The sequence below is a fragment of the Lissotriton helveticus genome, chromosome 7, assembly GCF_964261635.1.
Source record: "Lissotriton helveticus chromosome 7, aLisHel1.1, whole genome shotgun sequence".
Classification (NCBI taxonomy): domain Eukaryota; kingdom Metazoa; phylum Chordata; class Amphibia; order Caudata; family Salamandridae; genus Lissotriton; species Lissotriton helveticus.
Genome location: NC_136068.1, coordinates 938,119,816 through 938,141,510, shown reverse-complemented (window position 1 = coordinate 938,141,510; position 21,695 = coordinate 938,119,816). Strand labels below are relative to the sequence as shown.

The window sequence follows — 21,695 nt, the reverse complement described above, 5'->3', positions numbered from 1 at the left end:
AGATACGGAAAAAACTAAAACTGGTGACAACGCAGTATTTTGCGGAGAACACTGGCACAGTGGTGTCACCTTCCACCCTATGGGAGGCATACAAACCGGTCCTCAGGGGGGCGGCCATTTCCACGATTACGGGACACAGACGGGACTCACGGAAGGACCTCACAGACTTGGAACTGGCACTCGACACAGCGAATAATGCACACATGGCAGACCCCTCCCCGTCCACGACACACACCCTCACGATTCGGCAACAACAATACCTAGCACACCTCAAAACGACTGAGAAAGGATATATAGCAAACACTCGCCATAGGGTGTACGATGTGGGTGATAAAGCGGGTCGTATGCTGGCCTGGTTGGATAGGAGAGGGAGCGGAACGAGAGGTATTCAAAGGCTTCACACAGAGGAGGGGCGAATACTGGTACACCCAGAAGAAATAGTTTGCGAATTAGCACGACACTATCGGGCAATATACACACCAGAACGAAGGGTCACACGACAGATGGCAACGGCAACTCTCGCAGACATTACTATCCCCAGCATTGCACAAGAGGATAGGGACGTCCTAGAACTAGACCCGACGGAGGAAGAGATCCAGTTAGCGATCCAGGCGCTGCAGTCCGGTAAAGCACTGGGCCCTAACGGGATACCGGTGGAGTGGTACAAGTCCATGGCCCCGGACCTCAGTGCTCCACTACTGGCCATGTACTTAGAGAGCAGGGACAGACTAGAGCTGCCGCTCGATCAACGCACAGCAACGATTGTAGCGATTCCCAAACCGGGGAAACCCCCGACAGAATGTACCTCATATCGCCCGATATCATTATTGAACATCGAGGCCAAGATACTTGCTAAACTTCTGGCTACCCGCCTACTGCCCCACCTCCATACCTTGATCCACCCTGATCAGTCGGGCTTTATGCCCCATAGAAGCACTGCGATGAACCTAAGGCGAGTACACGGAGTGTTGGCCCGAGCGCACCTCCTCACGGAGCAGGCTGTGATTCTCTCTCTCGACGCCAAAATGGCGTTCGACTTGGTAGAGTGGGAATATCTTTTCATGGTACTGGAGCGTATGGGATTTGGGCCAAAATACATAGCATGGGTACGACTACTTTATACAAAACCCGTCGCACAGGTGGTAGCCAACGGCCACATTTCGCCGAGTTTCCCACTGGGCAGAGGGACTAGACAAGGCTGCCCCCTGTCCCCCCTACTCTTCGCGCTGGTGCTTGAACCTCTGGCCATACAGATCAGGTCCACACCCCTATTCACGGGAATCAAATGGGAGGAGGGATGGGAAGACAAAGTCTCGCTATACGCGGACGACATGCTCATCTACATGACCACACCTGATACCGGCATCCCAGCCCTTCTTGACTTATGCGACACGCACGGGCGAACATCGGGATACACTCTAAATTGGTCGAAATCCACCTTATATACGTTAAAAGGCCCGGCGCCGAGAATACAGGGAAACTGTCCGCTGCTTACGACATCGACTTCTTTCAAATACTTAGGTATTGTTATCACAAGCGGGGAAGCAGACTTTTTTGTTCACAACCTGAAGCCACCCATAGATCGCCTGCGAGCTGATGTTAAACATTGGGCGGCCCTGCCCCTGACCCTACTGGGAAGGGCGGCATTATACAAGATGATGGCCCTCCCGAGGCTCCTTTATGTCCTCGAAAATACTCCCCACCTGGTGCCACCGCGCTACTTTCAACAGCTTGTGGCACTGGTTACTGTCCTGCTCTGGAATACGGGTCCGGCACGTATAGCGTACGACAAGCTTGTAAAAAGCTGGTACGAGGGAGGCATAGCGCTCCCCAACATTCAGCTATATTATTGGGCTGCCCAACTCAAAATTATAAACTACTGGATTCACGCCCCGAAAGACGACCCGGCCTACCGGGCGGATTGGTCGCAACTTGGGACGGACTGTATGCTGTCTGTGCTCTACAACAAGTCACAACTGAAAACCCTGACTGGCCCGACCAAACACACGGCAACCCTCTGGCACATGGCACAGGCCCGTCTAGGATGGGCAGGTCGAATCACAAAAATGACCCCCTTGTGGGACACGAAGACACTGGGAAACCTGAGGGGCTGTAAGGGGTTTGAGCGATGGGATTCCATTGGCATTTCTACAGTAGGAGACCTCTGGGACAATGACACAGTAATACCGTTTCCGCACCTACAACAACAGTACAATCTTGGCCCCACCGAGACATTTCGATATGTCCAAATTAGACATGCACTACTGCAGGCAATCCCTTCAGGTACCACTCTACCGGAGTCCTCCCCGTTGGAGGACAGACTGCTAACGGAATTCATGCTCCAAAGCGCCACCTCCCTCACTTATAAAAAATTGCTTAACAATCTCAAAGACCCAACGCTAAAACTTAAAGAAAAATGGGAAAGGGAACTAGGTGAGACAGACGAATTCGAATGGAATGAGGCGCTGGCCTCCCCGAAGGAGGTCGGAATTTCTAGTAGGCTCAGATTGGTACAACTTAAAATCCTACACCGCATATACTACACCAGGACACTGCTGCACACAATACAGAGAGCACCACACCCCTTTTGTTTGAGAGGCTGTGGGGAGGAGGGTACACTAATACACACACTATGGGAATGCCCGCGAATACGCGAATTCTGGAGGCAGATACTACGCTCAATCTCCCAGGCCCTTAAACGCTCCATATTACCTGAACCGCGCAAATGCCTTTTAAACATCTGGGACCCCAACGACTTGGGTAGATACGAACTGATTTGGGCATCATTGGCTATGACAGTGGCTAAGCGGGATATAGCGCAGAAATGGGGAGCGCCAGACGTACCCACGGCCGGTAGATGGGCCAAAAACATGGACGTCCTAATGGTGACGGAAAGGGCAGTTTACGTGCTTCGAGCAGCGCCACGTAAGTGGAACAAGGTCTGGGCGGCATGGAACAGCTACAGAGGGGAGATATGTGAACCCCTACCAGAGGGAGAGGACTCAGACTCGGAGGGGGAGGAGGAGTGACTGAATGGAGGCGTGGCAGGTGCCTCAATAGCGGGACAATGAAACATGAGTGGCACTAACCTGGCAGTATTCCAAAGTGCGAGTGGAGACACAGGAAACTAGAAGATGTGAGTGAACTAGGGGCGACGATGACTTGGGGGGGGGGGGGGGTTAGTTGGGAAGTTTGTTGATACTGTTTTGCAGACAAAGAGATGCTGACATCACTGATACATGAGGGAAGGGTTATCAGAAAGCTGTGATTGCACACTGTAACGAACAATAAATGTGGATGTAGAACTCGAGAGGCCATGGGCAGCGCAGTCCGGGCTACCGGAAGGCCGATCGTCAATTGTAGGAATAATGATTTACACATTATGTAACGATTGCCGGACGACTGTATGCAACTGTATGACCACTATTCCTTCCTGTCAATAAAGTTTAAAAAAAAAAATAAAAAAGGAGAGGTCAAAAGAAGCCAGGATCGGCGTCAGCAAGCACGAAAAGAAAGGCCGAAGGTCTCGACACTGAAACTCATGCGGCTGAGATGGAAAATAAGAGGAAAAGGCTGGAAGCCAAAATGGCAAGTATTTTACAGTGCAATAAAGATTTTGATGAAAGCTTGAAACAATTCAAGATATTCACTTGGAAGTGTAGAAAGTTGTCAAGGAATTGATGCTTCCAACGACACCCAAACCACTTGGCGAAGAAGAATTCTTCTTCAGAGAAGAGGGGAAAGATGAGGAACACACGTATGCGGGTTCGGCGAACTCAGAGACTCAAGGCCTGCAATGCCAAGATCTCAATGCTGAATCACCAGAGGAGGCTGTGGAGACATATCCTTTGAGGCACTCACCACCAGATGACATTGGGATATACAATCAGGTGATAAAAAAGGCAGCTGAAACATATGGAGTGCAGCTGGAAGAAGAAAACCCCCAATCATGTTTTCAGTTAGAGACTTTGATGCCAACACAATCAAGGAATCAATTCCTTTCAATGCTGCCAAGTGTATTGGATCAGGGAAAGGAGGTCTTTAAAGAGCCTGCAACATTCAAAGCATTCACACCAAGAGGAGAGAAAACGTACAAACATTCTCTAAGGACCCTATATACATCAGAGGGTCAGTACCAGCTGACTCTATTATTACTTCCACAGCTAGGAAAATACCTAATGTACCAACCACAGTGGATCATCCACCAGACAAAGAAAGCAAGAGGATGGACCTTGTGGGGAGAAAGGTAGAGAGAAGTTTGGCAAACCAATGGCACATAGCTAATTCTAATGCGCTACTGAACAGACATGCTTATCAACATTGGGAAGAAGTAGGAGAACTACTAAAGAACTTACCAGAACAGTTCCAAAGAAGGGATAGCCACTTAGTGGAAGGAGGTAAAAACATTGCGAACACATGTTTGAAGGCAGCACTAGATGCAGCAGAAACATCAAGCAGACAAATGATGATTTGCATCATAGAAAGAAGACCCGCATAGCTGGGAATCTCCGGTTTCAAGACAGAATTTCAAAGCAATATAATAAACTCACTGTTCAATGGTGAACAGCTGTTTGGAAGTGTGGTTGACGACAAACTCAACCAATTAAAGAAGGACAATGAGACAGCAAGGTCCAGGGGCACCCTGCAATTCAGAGGCATGCGTAGAAGCACCCCCTCAAGAAGATCAGCAGGTAGAGGTATCCACCAACCTACTTCTTTGCATATCAGCAAACATACCAAGGAGCAAACCAGGGTCAACATCCAGGGCAGCAGCAGAACTGGCAGTATCAGCAAGGAAGGCAATCCTTTTGAAGGCGTAGCCATGGCAGAGACCAGCCACAAGGAGGTGGACCACAACCACAACTAAGTGACTGCAGTCAAAAACTTGCACACTCACCAAGAACAACACAGAGTGTGCCCACAAAGACTCAATTTATTCAAAAACAACATTCTGAAAGTTCACAGTTCCTCCAGCATGCTACACCAGTAGGAGGCAGACTCAAACTTTTCCATCAAAAATGGAAGGACATCACTTCAGACAAATGGATTTTAAACATAATACAGTATGGTTACTGCATAGAGCTAAACAAACAACCTCCAAACAGGAGACCAAAAAAAAGATACATTCAAAAAGGAAATTATCTCAGCAACTCTAAAAGGTGCAGGAACCTCAAAGAAAACATGCAATAGAGCATGTTCCACACAAAGAACAACTGCATTTACTCCACGTACTTCCTAATTCCAAAAGTAGATGGAGCATTACGCCCAATATTAGACCTAAGGTTTCTAAACAAATTCATAAAAACACAAACATTCAAAATGACCACACTGCAAGAGGTAATACCTTTATTGCAGAAAGGAGATTACATGGCAATCATAGATTTAAAGCATGCATACTTACACATCCCTATGAACAGAAGACACAAACATCTGTTAAGATTTGTTGTCCACAGAACACACCACCAATTCAAAGTACTGACATTCTGACTAAAATCATCACCAAGAGTGTTCACAAAGTGCCTAGCAGCAGTAGCCGCTCATCTGAGAAGACAAGGAATTCATGTTCACCCGTATCTAGATGACTGGTTAGTAAGAGCAAGCTCCTACATTCTCTGCAAACAGCATATACAACAGATGATAGAGACACTAGTTCAACTCAGTTTTTCAATTCATTGGGAAAAATCTTTACCAGAGCCGGAACAAATAAAAGTGTTCTTAGGTGCAGAAATAAACAAATTGTTAGGAAAGGCATTCCCAAGCAGACTCATCTATACCAGCAGAGGCAACCTCTGACGGTGAGAACATTGGGAAAACTACTAGGAATGATGGCTTCATGCATTCCTTTAATTCCCAGTATTCGATTAAACATTAAACTATTTCAAGAATGGCTCCAAGAACAATGGTCACAGGCAACAGGGAGTTGGGAGGATCTAGTGGTTGTCACGCAGGTAGTTCATCGGGAGGTAGCATGGTGGAACAAATCAAACATAGCACAGGGCAGACTTTTCACACAACCAACCCCAACAGGTGCCCATAACAACAGATGCTTCCCAGATAGGATGGGGACCCCACATGAACAACCTCACAGTGAGGGGATTGTGGACACAGCAAGATGCAGTGAAACACTTCAATATCTCTCAGTTAAAAACAGTGTTCTTATTCATTCAAGTATTTAAGCTCATTACTATGTACTTGTTTTGCAGATGTATTTTGCTTATTTTGTCTATAATTATTCCAATAAAATTTCTTGAACTTAAAAAAAACAGTGTTCTTAGCCTTAAAAGCTTTTCAGTAAGAGCTCTACGGAAAGAAGGTGTTTATATAAACATGCAACACAACCACCCTGTTTTACATTAAAAAGCAAGGAGGAACTCGGTCTGTAGAACTCTCAACTCTAGCTCAAGAGTTTTGGATCTGGGAAATTTCAAAGAACATAGACATAGTAGCAATACACCTACCAGGAAAGGACAATGTAGAAGCAGGCAAACTGAGCAGACACACGTCGTCATCCCACGAGTGGGAACTGAATCAATTGGAACTCCAAAAGATTTTCAGGAAAGGGGGACACCACAAATAGACCTATTTACAACACCCCAAAATGCAAAATTCCAAAGCTTCGCATCCAGGCAACCTTGCAATCGGTCCCTAGGGAATGCGCTATGGATAGGCTGGCCAGAGATATTTGCTTATGCTTTTCCCCCAATACTACTACTGAACAGGGTGATCAACAAATGCAAAATCAGGCACCAAATAACAATGATTCTCATTGCACCACAGTGGGCCAGGCGGACTTGGTTCTCAGAGATAATGGAGATATCTCAGGGAACAATGCACAAATTACCAGAAAAGCAAGACTTACTAACAATACAAAATGGAAAGGTAGTTCACCCAGACCTTGAAAGCTTAAGCCTAGCAGCATCGCTCCAGAAGACGTAGAATTTGCGCATCTCATACTGCCAGAAACACAATGGCTGTTCTAAGAAAAGCTAGAAAACCAACAACAAGAAAATGTTACACAGCAAAATGGAAAAGATATACAAAATGGTGCCTTAAAAAACATCTTTCAAAAAAGATGACAAAGGAGAGAACAGTGATAAAGTACATAACCCATTTACTACAGAGTAAACTGTGCTACACATCATTAAAAATGAACTTATCAGCAATTGTAGCATATACAAGAGGTGAAACAGGGAAAGTTTCTTCACTTCTCATGTGGTCAAATGGTTACTAGAAGGAGCAAAAATAATCGCACCTTCAAAAATGGTGCCAGCACCCACATGGAACTTGAATATAGTTCTTTCACAAATGATGAAGGCACCATTGAAATCATTACCCAAAGCAACGCCACAAATGCTCACATTAAAGACAGCCTTTTTAGCGGCAATAACATCTCTACGTATAGTTAGAGAACTAAAATCGCTAACACTACAGGAACCCTACTTCCAAATACATACCAACAAAATTGTCATGAGAACAGATCCACAATTTATACCAAAGGTAGTATCAAAATTCCACATAAACCAGAGTATACAAATACCAAGTTTCTTTCAAAATCCAAAAACACAAGCAGAGAAAGCTTTGCACACGGTTGACGCTTGAAGAGTGGTCATGTATTAGATTGAAAGAACCAAGGAATACAGAAACACAAAGCAATTCTTTGTATCTTTTGCTAATAGCTTTTTGGGAAGACCTGTAATCAATAACACCATTGCAAGATGGATTGCACAAGCCATACAGTTATTCAACCAACAAATGGGACAAACATTACAAAGTACCCCTTGGGCTCACTCAACAAGGAAGAAAGAAGCTACCATCGCCTTTCTAGCAAATACTCCAATTCAAACCATTTGCATGGCTGCAACATGGTCTTCAGTGCAAACATTCCCAAGACATTACTGTGTGGACATTCACATGAATAAGGAAGCGCAAGTATGACAAAAAGTCTTACAACATCTATTCTTAATCCAAAGCTCATCTTCCGCTCAGCCACCACAAGATTAGCAAACCGCTGCAAAGTCTATGCACGAAAAAAAGGGGGGTATTCCCTCTCTAACCCAAAATACACCTGGGAACAATAAACATAAACACAAAATCTGATGCTAAGGGACCAATTAAATCAACTGAATACTAAGACAAGTTTATAAATTACCTGTCTAATTCTATTGCTTATTGTGGAATAAATCTATACAGTTTTAATATGTCAATTACCCGCTAGATCCTAATCATGATTAGGATCAAATAAGGATCTCTTAAATACTGCGTCGTGTAGGTGTACCTGTGCAATTAGGAATGCTCTTGAGATAACAAGAGATAGAGCATCCATGCAAAGTATAAGGGCTATGAGAAATAATGAGTGAATGTTTAACCTATTATTTCCAATGCTTTGTAGATATTGATGTATGTTGATTGTATTCACTTGTAAATAGTGTAATATATGTGTTTATATTATATAAAAGAACGTGAAGCAAAAAATGAATATATAACAATATTTGAAAATAAAACAAATTTTCTTAAAAGAAAGACATATCCGGTGGATGTAATCGATTTATTGAAGGACTAGCGGGTAACTGACATATTAAAACTGTATAGATTTATTCCACAATAAGCAATAGAATTAGACAGGTAATTTATAAACTTGTCTTAGTATTCAGTTGATTTAATTGGTCCCTTAGCGGCAAAGTCTATGCACAGCATGTGAATACCGAAAAGATTCATGCTGCAAAACGAATAGTTTCTTACCTGTCGGTGTAGTTTTGCAGCTTGAAGAATTTTCGGGATTTCCTAGCGAGCGCACCCTCCTCTGCCAGGAAGGATGAGGAAAAAAAAAGAGTCCGAAGATGGTGGCAAGAGGACATCAAATGGTGGTATGTCGATGCCCACAAAAAAAAAAAGAGAAAATACAACAATTCCGGACCAAACAACTAGATGGCGGAATAATGTGTTGCATGTGAATTCAGAAAATTCTTCAAGCTGCAAAACTACACCAACAGTTAAGAAACTAATAGGTTTCCTGTTTCACAAAACCACATTCACTTTACAAAAAATATTGAAACTATTTTGGGAAATGTTAAACTCTGCTTTTACAATCTTGCCATTTTGTTGCTGGTTTGATAGTAATGTTCCATAGGATAATATCAGTTTAGAACCCATACTAAGCATATCGTGCTTCTCTCCAAAAAGTGCAATTACTACCCATGCTAGTTGGATAATAATTAGTGTTAGAATCTAAATAAACAGCAGAACACTGAGTACAATGTGTCCTATAGATGTTTGCAGCGACAGATGATGGGCCATCCTCATCCCCATCCCTTAAGAGGGTAAATGTTGTGCCTAGTGGGTCTTTATGGTGATAATTATTACATTTGGCCAGAGTAAGCTGGTAGCTAAGCCCAGGATGCGGCGCTATACAAAAAAGGTTTCCGTTTGTTCAGCACCCTTTCTGATCTTTCGAAATTCAATGCAATCTCATATGTGCTAATGACGTAATTAGCATATATGAGAGTGTGTTGAAATATTTGAGTGCAATATGTGTTGTACCAAAAGGTGTCCTTTAGGACAGCACCCATCCGGAATTCTCGTATTTCAATGCGTGCTCAAATGTGCCAGTGACTTTATTAGCAGATATGAGAGTTTCTTGAAATACGTGTGCACTGGAAGTGCTCTATACAACAAGTTTTCCTTTTATACAGTGCCCATTCTGAGCTCACGTATTTCAGGGCGCTCTCAACTGTGTAAATGACTTCATTGCCACATAGGATTTTGATTTTCTGAATGCCTCATCGTGTTCGCTTTGAGCCTTAAAGGTGGATCCGACAGTGTTGGGATACAGCTGACACACACAGGAAGATTGCTGTAAGTCCACCCTGTCTTAAATCATCCCAGCGGGTGGGAGGGGGGAGGAGGGGTAGGGGAGTGGTCAGTGATACTGGCTGAACCCATACCACCCTGTGACAACTTGGAAAATGGTGGGTGTTGTTGTATATTCATACTTTCTTCAATAAATCTATCTTAATAACCTGAAGACGTGTCCTGCTGCCTACCTAATCTACTTACAACAGGTGTCTCAAACAACATGTGTGATTGACAGCAGCCGAGGGAAACATGGGGCATATTCACTAGATGCCCAGAGCTGCTTTAAAATGTGACGCTGCTGAGTGTCATTAGTGGGGAGCCTCCTGAGACGCCCAAGAATTGTAGGCCAGGGCTGGCACTAGGTCAGCCTTAAGCCTGCTGTAGAACGAAACATTAATAAATGAAACACGATTTGGCTCATACTCACAAGCGCATGTGCCTCTTTGAATGTGCCTGGCTGCCTCACGTTTGTGTCAGCCAAGAAAGAAGTACAGCTTGGGATTTGTATTTCCTAATTAACAATAGGACCTTTGGTTAATTAGGAAAAACAAAGATTAGGAAATGTGCGGTCTGTTAATTGCTCCTCGCAGTTACCATCCACATAACTTACAAAGCTTGGTGGACGGAGCCCTGAGGCCCTCTGCCAAGAGCCACCAATGCATTTGGAGTTGACTTTTTAAAAAAGTATCATGACAACCAATTGGAGTTTTATATTTGAAGTGTTGTTCTAAAACTGGAATCTTTTTACCCAAAACAACTTGCTTGCTTAGGCTGAAATCACCCATAATCTGCTGCTTTTGCGGCAATACGGAATGATGTACTGGCAATGCTTGACTCTTTGGCGTTCACAGTTCTTGTCTATAGAATAACACTAGTGTATTTTTTTCTTTTTAACCATCACCGGCGCTGGACTCTGGTACCCTAAACTTCATTTAGAAAGTCATGCTGTCATTCAATTGTCTACTTATACTACATCAGTATAACTGTCAGTCAATGAGCACCATTGTTTTTTTCTGTGTGTTCAACGACTTAGTAAATGAGTGGTCTGGTGGATAAAGGTAAAGGATTCCCATAAGAGGAACAGCTAATATTTAGGTACCACTGCAAACATGTCTGGCTGTAGTCATAAAAAGGCATACAAATTAATATATGTTTTATTGTCCTGTCTACAGTGTTCTGGTAGTATTGCTGCACATTTCCTTGAACCTCAAGACATACAAGACAGTGTTCTTCCACTAATTTGATTTGGGTTTTGTTCTCGCATAAAATTTGTGGTACCAAATATTGCATCTTCTATGCACACTTTCCCTACAAATTCATAATCAGTCCGCTCAGAATAATCCACTTGAACATTTACACTTGATAAGATCTTATTGTAATTGAAAGTAAAAACTTGTAAAACAAGTGTTTTAAGGCTAAATACCATTCTGTCCTCTGCAGGCTGTGAAGAATCCAGTGAGAGCATACTCCTCAACGCCGACTTCAACATTAGCTAAGGAACTAGAGTAAGACATTCTTCCATATCACTTTTTACTATGTGAATATGCAGGAACGGCTCCTCCATTAGGGCGGAGAAGCCTCGCCCCACTGCTTTCTTACAGTGCGAGAAGCAAAAACATAAAATGGTATTTTAAAAAACATTTTATGTTTCTGCTTCTTGCGCTGTGAGAAAGCAGAAGGCAGGGTATGCCTGGTTGGGGGTGGGTGGGAGGGTATGCCTGGTTGGGGGCGGGCGGGTGGGTGGGTCGGGGAGGAGTGGCTTGCCTACTCTGAGTGCCCTGACTGTTAGGTCAACCCTCTGGGGCCGACCAAACCAGTCATGCGCACTCCACATTTTCTCTATGTAGGTTGCATGCACCCTACATAGAAAAATTGGCCTCCCTACAGGCGCCCGGCTGGGCACTGTCCCCACCAATCACAATGCTACCATTGCAACGTTGTGATTGGCTTAGGGCAGAGGAGGGAGGATACCTGTTCAGCAGCAGGAAAAGGGATCCGGCCACAAGCGGAGGCGGCGTAGCACCCGGTAAGGTACGTTTTTAAAATTTATTTTTTAACCACCCCCCCCAGGCAACCCCGCCACCCACCTCCGAGTCATGCGAGCCGCGACTGTGAATAGGTCACTTACTTTTTGTAAGTTGGAAGCCAGAACCAAAACTACAGAGAGAGTGTATCTTGTACGGTGTTTTGATCAGCTGGATTCGATTGATGGATTCATATGTGGTTATTCATTCACTTTACATTTTATTAATTAAATAAACAAGATAATAAAAAAAGTACTGGTAGCACAAAAACGTTCATGTGCAACAAACATCCCTAACTCTCCTTTCAATACAATGCACTAGAGTAGTTGACACATCGGGCAGTAACACACAAAACGCACCAGGAAGAAAATAAATTGAGGGGTCAATGGCGAAGTGGTGCTTATTCAGAGAGACATAAAATAAACTAAAATGATGCAATGCAAGTGATGATTATAGAATCTGAGTGCTCACGTAAATCTACAAATCTTCCCCAGTTGGCTTCAAAGGTGTGGATTGAGTCTTTATCGATCAATATTTTTATGTGCCTTCATGTGTACAAATATCTTGTATTCAGTCATTGATAACTGGTTGAATATCATTTATGACTTGTTTTAATGGTTTTGATGCATCCAAGAAGGAATTCAAGGCATGAAAGCATCAGGAAAATACAACTAAATAGGTTAAAATATACAATAATTTTATCTTGGACCATATACATAAAGGCACAGCACATGGGGGTTATCTTTCAATTCCATTTGTTTAGCTTCCTATCACAATTTGAACTGACTACAATATTGTCCTTTCTTGTCCTACTCAATGCCATACCTGCATCCACTTGCCCTCCTCACTTTTGCCCCTACCCTTTTCTGTTTCATGGGGAGTATGGTCTATCGGCCCCACTCATTAAGAGGTCTTCTTTAGATGTTAAATCCAGACCCTTGCATTGACAGACATTCTGAGTGTGTGTATGTGTGTGGTGGATGGTAGTAAGACTCTGTGTTGCAGTGAGAGTCTGATTGCTGGGTCCAGTGGAATGCATATAGGTTACCCCCTTGTTTGACATAGCCGAAGATGGCGGAAGGGATACAAGTTCCTCAGAAAACTTTAAGGTGTTGCCTGCATTCCTTAATCTGAAAGGAGGAGAACCAGGCACTCAAGTGAGGGAGAATGATAGAGTGCTACCTTTAGAAAGATTATGAAGACTTTTTAGACAGGGATTTCTGATTAGTCCTTCCTAAGCACAGCCATTTTGTAAATATTAGGGTAGCGTGGTGAGTTAGCAGATTCTGTTGTTATGGGTGAGGAAGTTTCTAGGAAGGGCCTGCTGCTTTGTCTTTCTCTGATTGCTAATTCAGGAAGGCTGCTAACAGCATGGTGCAGAACGTTCACACTTCATTATGCCAACATTTTGGATACATCTGGTTGGAACCAGCATAATCGCTACCTGCTCTGAGGCCCATTACCTAGCACATGGCATTTATTTGAACTACAGCCAGGATATGATTTCAAAGGGGGGGAACCACTATAAACCATTTCTAGGACTTTAGACTACGGATCAACATCCCCTGTCTGGAAAATTAGTTTATAGGTGAGATCCAAACAACCCCCACTTTGTTCCAGTTCCAATTTCTTATTGACAAAAGAAAGAATTGCTCCACAGAGTACTCTGAATAGGTGTTGTGATCCAAGGGGGCTGTCAGTCTGACAGCCAGCCTCTCATTGGTCAGAGGACATCAGCTGGAGTCTAATCAACTTGCTGGAGAATCTTTGCATCTGCTTTGCACCTGGAAACCTGTCTGCTCAGTGAGAAAAATATTGCCTGGCCCTGAAGAAGGAGAGCCTGTCCAGAATGAGATACCCAGCCCTGTTGCTGGTACATGGAACACCCAGAAGAAATCAACTTGTGTTCAAGAGTTTGTCTGATGCCCACCCTGCTAGAACAAGATCACCCTGCTTCCCCCTTGTGGTTCATAATGCAAAATTTGAGAAGCACCAGCCACCCCAGAAGTAGCAGCATGCTGTCTGGCATCTCCACCATAACCCAAGGGTCACGTTCTGCTGCTTCCAATGTACTATTGACAAAGACGTCATCACTGTCGTAGCAGAGGCACATCTGATGACTTGGGGCGGCATCGGCTGAACACCGATGACAGTTGAGCAAGGCCTGCAGTACCATTCATTCAGCAATGTGATACAAGAGGTCACCACCGTGACCCTGCTCCCACTGACAGAGAGACACGGGCTGTTCGACTGTGAAGTCCGCACTGCGACAAGCCCACCGCTGAACTGTGTTTTTACTGACAGGGAATACATGCAGCCTTAGGAGAGAATGTGTGTTGTTCTAGAACTTCACGTTTCAAAGTGTTATGAGTGCTGATACAAATTGTTCTACAAGATACAAACTGAACTGTCCTGCTGGTCCCCACACTAAGAGATTGCACATTTAAAGCCAAATAATGAACTCTCACCTGGGCTGATTCTCACCCTAGATGTCCCTACTGCACTGCATTTGGTTGAAGGATTGGGGCTCTAACCACAGTGCTAGGCCACTGTAGCAAGAAGGAAACTGCCTTACATTGTCAGGAACACCTCAACATTTATGCAAAACATCTCCCTACCAATTCACGACCCAGGGACATATGGGCGCCATTTGCAGCTTATCTGTTATCCCGTACAGAGACAGACGTCCAACCACCTGCTGACGCTACATTATAAGTGGTTTCTTTATGCATACCGGGTCATTGGACTGATCGTCCTACAGGCCGTTTCCTGACCGACATTTCGATTATACTGATAGCCCCTGTGTGACTGTATTACACGCGGAAGCCCCCCTGGTCACCCTCTTTCGTCCCTTCTGTACTCTCCTGTTTGCCTTATGTCAGTCTTATCTGTATAACATTATGAGGCTTATTGGGTGTTGCATCTTCTTGACCATTACTAAGTGAATTAATGACTTCTGACCCGAGTTCACGAAGAACCACTGTACCTGTTGCACTTTAAAAAAAATAATTTTTTTTATCTTGTTATGGGTTCCACCATGCACACGTATATTTCATTATTGCTTAAATGATTGTGACGCGGCCGGCCCTGAGAGGTTGTAGGCGGCTTGCTGTGTCAGTTGCCTCATACTACTGTTGAATATCTGCTGATAACTCCTTCAGATTCAAAGCGCTGCCGGCCTTGAAATGGTTGTAGGCATGGAGCTGTGTAACCCACCTAATTTCCCAATAAAAAGACTTAAAAAAAAAAAAAAAAGAAGGAAACTGCCACCATTGAGTTAGGAAACTGAGGCATGCAGGAAAGAAAATATTGATTTTAGCTCATAGAGTTGTAGAATCCTGTAGCTGACCACCCCTATTTTCCGTAGTATTTCACTTTACTGTATAAGTAAAGCACTTCTCTTGGTATAAGACAGCCCTGAACTGACAGAACTTTAATGTGTCTGTTGATTGGCTGTTTAGTTCTGAGTTTCTTCCTCCCATACTACTTCGCTGAGGTGCCTTTGGCTGCTTGCCCTTGCTACCCTGAGAATCAAGTGAGGATAGTGTGTACTTGGCTCATTTTGCAAAGTTATAGTAGGACAGACCCCAGGACATAAAAGGAAATGGTCTCATACACCACAACTGTTTCTCAGTAGCCTTGTCTCCCTGCATCCCAAACAGGGTCTGACATTACAGAATGGCATTTAGTGCGCGACTGATTCAAATATAACAGAATTTAGAACACTCCTTGCCCAAACATATTAAGAATTGTTAATGAGTACAGGGAAATCTATGAGTTTTTGCAGAACGCGAGAATTCCTTACAAACTGCTGCACATTGGCAGCATACTTGCTATATTTTGGCAGCCTAATTGCAGGAGATTTAGTGGCTAATAAGAATATAAGTTTTAAAAACATTTCGGAAGTCAATGATTTTGAGTTCCTAACTTTTCAGACAAACATTCTCTTCATCCCTCCCTAGAGTGATCTTAGGCTTTAGATCAATAAAATAATGGATATTCTTAGAAACCACTGAAAAGACAGCTCTCACAAGTTAAAAAAAAAAAGATTCCGATCGTCACTGTATAAAGATTGTGCATCATTTGAAAAAAATCACTTTAAAAGTGTTTCTTGACAATGAGCTATTGTCAACCATTACCCTATGGGCCAGACTCTGGCTTGCTATTGGAATGTAATATGCAGGACTTATGGCATTTGAGGTTTGGTGAAACATGGAAACTATTGTATGTCAGCGGTTCTCTCACCCACCACACCCGTGATTCTCTCACTTCAGCTGGAGAAGTGTGGCTCACTGGTTAGAGGAGGCAGACCTGGAAGCAGAGGTCAGCCCGGGACCAGGGTTCAATTCCCAGCTCGGCGGGGTCTTGAGTCCTAAAATGTCCATGGACTCGACAATTCTCGCTCCGGTGCCTACTCGATTCACGGGTTCACACTCTGCGACTCTGGGCAATAGCTTGCTTAATCTCCACAACGGCCCCTCGCGGTGGGATGCCTGGCTTTCACCTTGCGGATACCCTGCCGGGGTTATCTCACAGGGGAATACCAGGACAGGTTCCCTAAGCAAGCACTTAGAAACCGCTTGGTGATTTGCGCTATATAAATTCCTGTACATTTACATTTACATGTAAAAATGGGGTACTTGTAAGATTTTTGATGAATTAGCTTCAGCTTGCCCAGATTTTGGAAGCTTTGATCGACGCCCATCCACCACTGGAGAGCAGGCAACAGTGACTGGGATGGCCCATTCTATTCACGGCTAGCCTAATGTTGTATATGTTTCCTACCTAGGACTGTTATGTCGCAAGAAGAAAACTCCCAGGGGCTGTTGAGTTTTTTTTTTGTATTTCCGAAACAAACTTCTGCTTTGTGGAATTGTTTCTGAAAAAATAATTAGATGGCCGCGGGCATTGCATGATTGCTGAAAATATTTTTGTTACATTACCATGAGCACTTATAGCAAATAATCCCAGTCAAAGCAGCGGGGGTCGCAGATTGCACCGGGTGGGTATGCACAACTAGGCAGGCTAGTAAGTCGCCCACTGTACACTAATAGAGCTGCTTAGTCTTTGGTGCTCTCTATATTTAGTACAGACATATATATCATAGGCCTGTCTATCAGACCTATAATAGCCTTAAATATGTATGAATGCTGCTCCATGTGTGAATTTCAAATATCTTGGTCCAGGTAGAGTGTTTCACGATGTACACAGCTTTGTGCATTATAACACAATTATAAACTCAAACCTCTGTACACCTGGAAGGATGGTCACCTAGCATATGATTTGAGAGGTATCCTAACCATTTATTGCTGGCTTTCCATTTTGCAGACTCTTGGTTCAGCAAGACTGAAGGCTGGAAAGTGCTGGGAACTTGATTTATTAATGGAGGTTTTCATATTTGTTACAGTTAACATTACACTCTTACCTTCTTTTGCAGGAATGATTATGAAATGTGCAATGAGAAGAGTGCTGCAGACAGAAATGCATCTAAACTTATCGCCCAGATTGTGCAAAACGAATCTGAAGGCTATTCCACGGTGGATGTCCCGAAGGTCAATACAGGCAGGTTCAGCCTGCCAGCTCACCTGTATCCAGATGAAATCTTGGATGACCTGACGATATCGCCCTATGCAAGTTTTACTTCACTTACCGACCGATCCAGACCTATTCACAGCGGCTGGTTGGACAAACTCTCCCCACAAGGGTAGGTTGTGCATCTGGAAATCTGAAACCAGAGAGATCTCACCCTGAAAAAGGACATTTTACAGGGACAGTTTTAGTCAGACCTATAGGGTGATCTGAAGATGTGTAATTCCTTGTTAGGAAATGTATTCAGTAGGACAAAAACTGGTTGCTATATTTTCATCTGGCAGTAACAATCCTGTTGACTACATGAAGAACTGCACATATGATTTTCATCTACTTTTTTTTTGGGTAGTACTCTTCACTGGAAGGAATACAATGGTCTTTTTATGGCTCTGTGGAAATCCCAGCTTTTGTTCAAGTCTATGATTCTTCTTCATCGTGATGAAAGTACTCCACAAACACTGGTTGAAAAGTTTGGGATCTTTACTGAATACCCATAAGTGGGAGATTGGGGATATGGAGAGCTTTGCTTTTGGACAGTGCATCTCACTGTTTAGGCTGGCTTAAACCCGTTGAAGGCGCCAAGTCAGACGAAATTTCGAGGCCCACCTCGCAAATTATCTCCTAACACAATTTTATTTTACCAACTATTTGTGGAGTCAGTAATTTAAAGTTTTTGTTTCTTTGAGTTGTTCAGTTTTTTTCTATCTTTTGGAAACAATTGAAGAAAGCTTGATTGTAACTTTCTTTCAAAATCAAATCAATATTATTTTGATCCGTTGTTGCGGGGCTCCTAAAAGGAGGGGGTCCATAGGCCGGTGCCTACTTTGCCTATTTGGTAATCTGGGACTGTTGCACGACAGTGTGACATAACTAGTTTTAGGTATTTATTTTGGACTGTCCAAGTCACATTTAGTTTAATCATTGTGCAGCAATGTTGATTTTCTGTTATCCTTTCTTTCCCCGCTCCACCTTTCCACTTCAAAGGTAATTGATTTAGTGTTAGAACAACAAAGTGGCACCCCTTTGTCTCTAGTGGAAATTTGAGCCGCACTCCAGTGTCATAAAGAATTCAACTGTTGATGTATATTCTGATCTGCTTGACCTGGCAAATGGTCGCATTGGGAAGGCAGTAAAGTGTTTACTTAAATCTTGATCTCGTTTCTAGACTTTACAAATAGTTTAGGAATTCAGGCCATTGACTATAGAAAAATATAAAAGTGTAGCATCTCAGAAATACAACTTTGCAGATAGCTAGGAAAACTCAATGTTCAATTTTCGGTGTTCACAACAGAATCCACCTTGCTTCAAGACAAGAGTAAGTAACTGCTGTTAACTTGTAGATATTAAAGAATAGTTGTAATATTTTACGGTTACTTTGGATTACACAACCTATAGACAAGTAGGCCCGGTCCTGGGAAACCAGCAAACTAGGCAAAGATGCCCATTACATGTGGGTAGTGTCCAGTCCTGTATTTACCCCCAGCCCTCTCGACTGCTGATACATGGCCATCTGCATTTCAGTGGCGGAAACAAATGGAATTTATTTCTTTCCCAGTCCTTTGCACTAACAGAATACATTGTTTAATGAGGTTTAGCATGTTTTGACCTGTGCTTTTCCATGAAAGCATTGCTCTCCAAGCTCCACACATGCCTATGTAGGAGGAATGAAAGGATATTTTGCAATGGGTAAATACCTCCAAGGAATTGTCTTACTTTTCTTTCTCCAACGCAGAAAGAATTAACATTATTATGGTCCATCTATAAGGACAGAAAACGATTAAAGATTGCCAAAGGATTCAAAATGGTACGTGGTCACACCATGCATCATCTGAGGGAAGGTGCAAGAATGTGAACATCTGTACACTATGGGAATGGTGAAAGAGCGCAATGTGGCAAAGGCATTAATTTCACTAAAAAAAATTAAATTTATAAAAAGGAAAACCAGTGTGTGAAAACCTTCTTAATACCTACTATGATGACAGACTAAGGAGAAGGGAGTTTCAGAGGCTAATGAATGCACAGGGAAAGCTCACAGAGGATACTGAATTTATACACAGAGTAAACTAGGATTGTCTTGTATCAATTAAAACAGACTTGCCTTCTAAGGCCCAAGGCTTTCTGCAAAGCGCTTTTGGTACAATTATGGATGTTTTCTGTGTTGCTGATTTTACAATGGTGCTTAATGTCTATAGTGCCAGAAGAATAGGTTCTTTAAATGATCCCTTTCAAACCCCACCTTTATCCAGCTTCCAGAGGTTTTTTGGTGAGTCTGACTCCAAAAACCTGTTGTCACACACCCCTCACTCCCTAGAAAAATCTATCGGGTCTTAATCAAGTAACTACTGCAACCATGTCCAGAATACATGAAGTCTGTGTAAAAGAGACTTGAGACTTAGTGGTTTCATGTGCCTGAAACAGCAGCTTCTTTATTCCTACCTACCATTTCTGACAAGTAATAAGAATCATCTGTTAATTCCTATGAAGGAGGGATCAACAATTTTCTGTTATGATTTCGGATTTTATTATTTTGCAATTTTTTAAATTAGTTTCCATTAAAGCAAACTATCATTAAATTGCATATATGACCTAATACAATGCACCTACCAAGCAGTTCAATGCCATGTACAAAAAGCAAGGCAGTTTGTAATGACTAAAGTGATCTAGTTTAAACTCAAATGTCCTCAGGCGTTTCTTTGTGGATGAGAGTGAAACCATCAACACTGATAGTAACTTAAATAAACAAATTGACACAAAAATAGAAATAAATAAAGAAGACAGCCCGATCTCCATAACATGAAGCTATACTGTGGTGTCAACCTCCATACAGTACAGTGGCTTAAACAACTATTCAATTCAACAGGGTGCATAGGGCATATTTCTCCCTTTAGCCCAGAGATCCCCCTATGACAAATCTAAGAGCTAGATGTTCATGCCGTGCCAGGATGGTATGAGATTTTACATGTCGGCTTCACTGCAGAGTTGTATTCTCTACTGCAGATAAGGCAAAGTTCACCCACCAAACACACAAGGGGCTAACTGGTAACCCTTCCATGCCATTTATCGACGATTGAACTCAGAATCAGGCTAAATTAAGTCACAGCGTGCCTTTGACTTGTCAGAAGCCCAAACATCCTTAAACATCTCAATCCTATAACAGGTTCATTTAAAGAGCTACACAGTTATGATAGACTTTCACAATTGTAAGTCAAAGGCCTGCTCTAGCTCTTACAAGAAACACTTCACAGATTAGTAGAGAACAGAAGAGGTTATCGGTTTAAAAGTAAAATGTCTTTGTGTTTTAATAAAGCCTGTATATGTTGACCTTGTTATCATTTCATTTTATACTTCAGCTATTAGTCCCCAAGGTGTAAGTAGACTACATTGATTAGCTCTAGTTCTGCTATCTGTGACTTGTTTGGAAGTTTGTTTTTTCAGTTTGTTTATTTTTCTTTTCCCTTGACAGGAATTATGTTTTCCAGAAAAGGTTTATCAGATTTGATGGGAAAAACTTAATGTATTTTAATAATGACAAGGTATGTTTAGTTCTTCCTCGGTTCAGAACCATAGCAATTTCTTAAATTCCCTTTGCTCTCTTTTTTCTTTTTCTTTTTCCGATTTTATACTTTGTCGTTCTGTCCTCTCCCTTTGACTTGCTTTCTCTTTCACTTCAACTCTATCAGTGTATTTTCCTCCATCTTGCTCACCCTATCTTGCTCTGCCTTTCTTTTTCCATTTTTGTGGAACAACACACAAATCACAAATATCAAAGTGCAATGACACTCTGTTCACTTAGGCCTCGATTAAAGTGCTCTGGTGTCACTTGAGATCATTATCACACCCTATAAAATCCAACACTGGGCCATTCAGAATTTGTGTCAGAATTTATCAGGTTCATTAATTATCACCTTTTCCACAAAAATGGGACATAATATGCAGATGTTTAGGGCTTTTCCCACCAGAATCCTTATCACTTTATTTACTGAACATTGTCGATATCCTGCCACCCCTTATCTTTTGTTTCCAGTTTGTGGAATGACTTTTACTCAAACTGACACTCTTCTGTTTCCCCCTCATATTAAAAATAGTCTTCCTCTTCAGATCTGTATGTTCTGCCTCCCTTGATTCCTCCCTTTTAGATTTCAGAGGGATTTGAAAGGCTTAAAGAAAGTCACTGAACTCCTTTTTCATGGGGACCTCCAATTCGCTCTCATGGTGGTGCATTAACGTCAA

General features: G+C 42.7%; 1 protein-coding gene across 10 annotated transcripts in view; it reads left to right on the top strand.

Moving 5' to 3' along the window:
* The window catches only part of ARAP3 (ArfGAP with RhoGAP domain, ankyrin repeat and PH domain 3), a 680,145-nt gene that overhangs the window by 206,453 nt on the left and 451,997 nt on the right, over positions 1-21,695 (top strand). For all 10 annotated transcript variants that reach the window (XM_078653517.1, XM_078653514.1, XM_078653516.1 and 7 more), the window contains 3 exons: positions 11,293-11,357; positions 17,314-17,580; positions 20,929-20,998. In XM_078653517.1, coding sequence (XP_078509643.1) covers positions 11,293-11,357; positions 17,314-17,580; positions 20,929-20,998 — 402 coding nt within the window. The remainder of the gene's footprint in view (positions 1-11,292; positions 11,358-17,313; positions 17,581-20,928; positions 20,999-21,695) is intronic.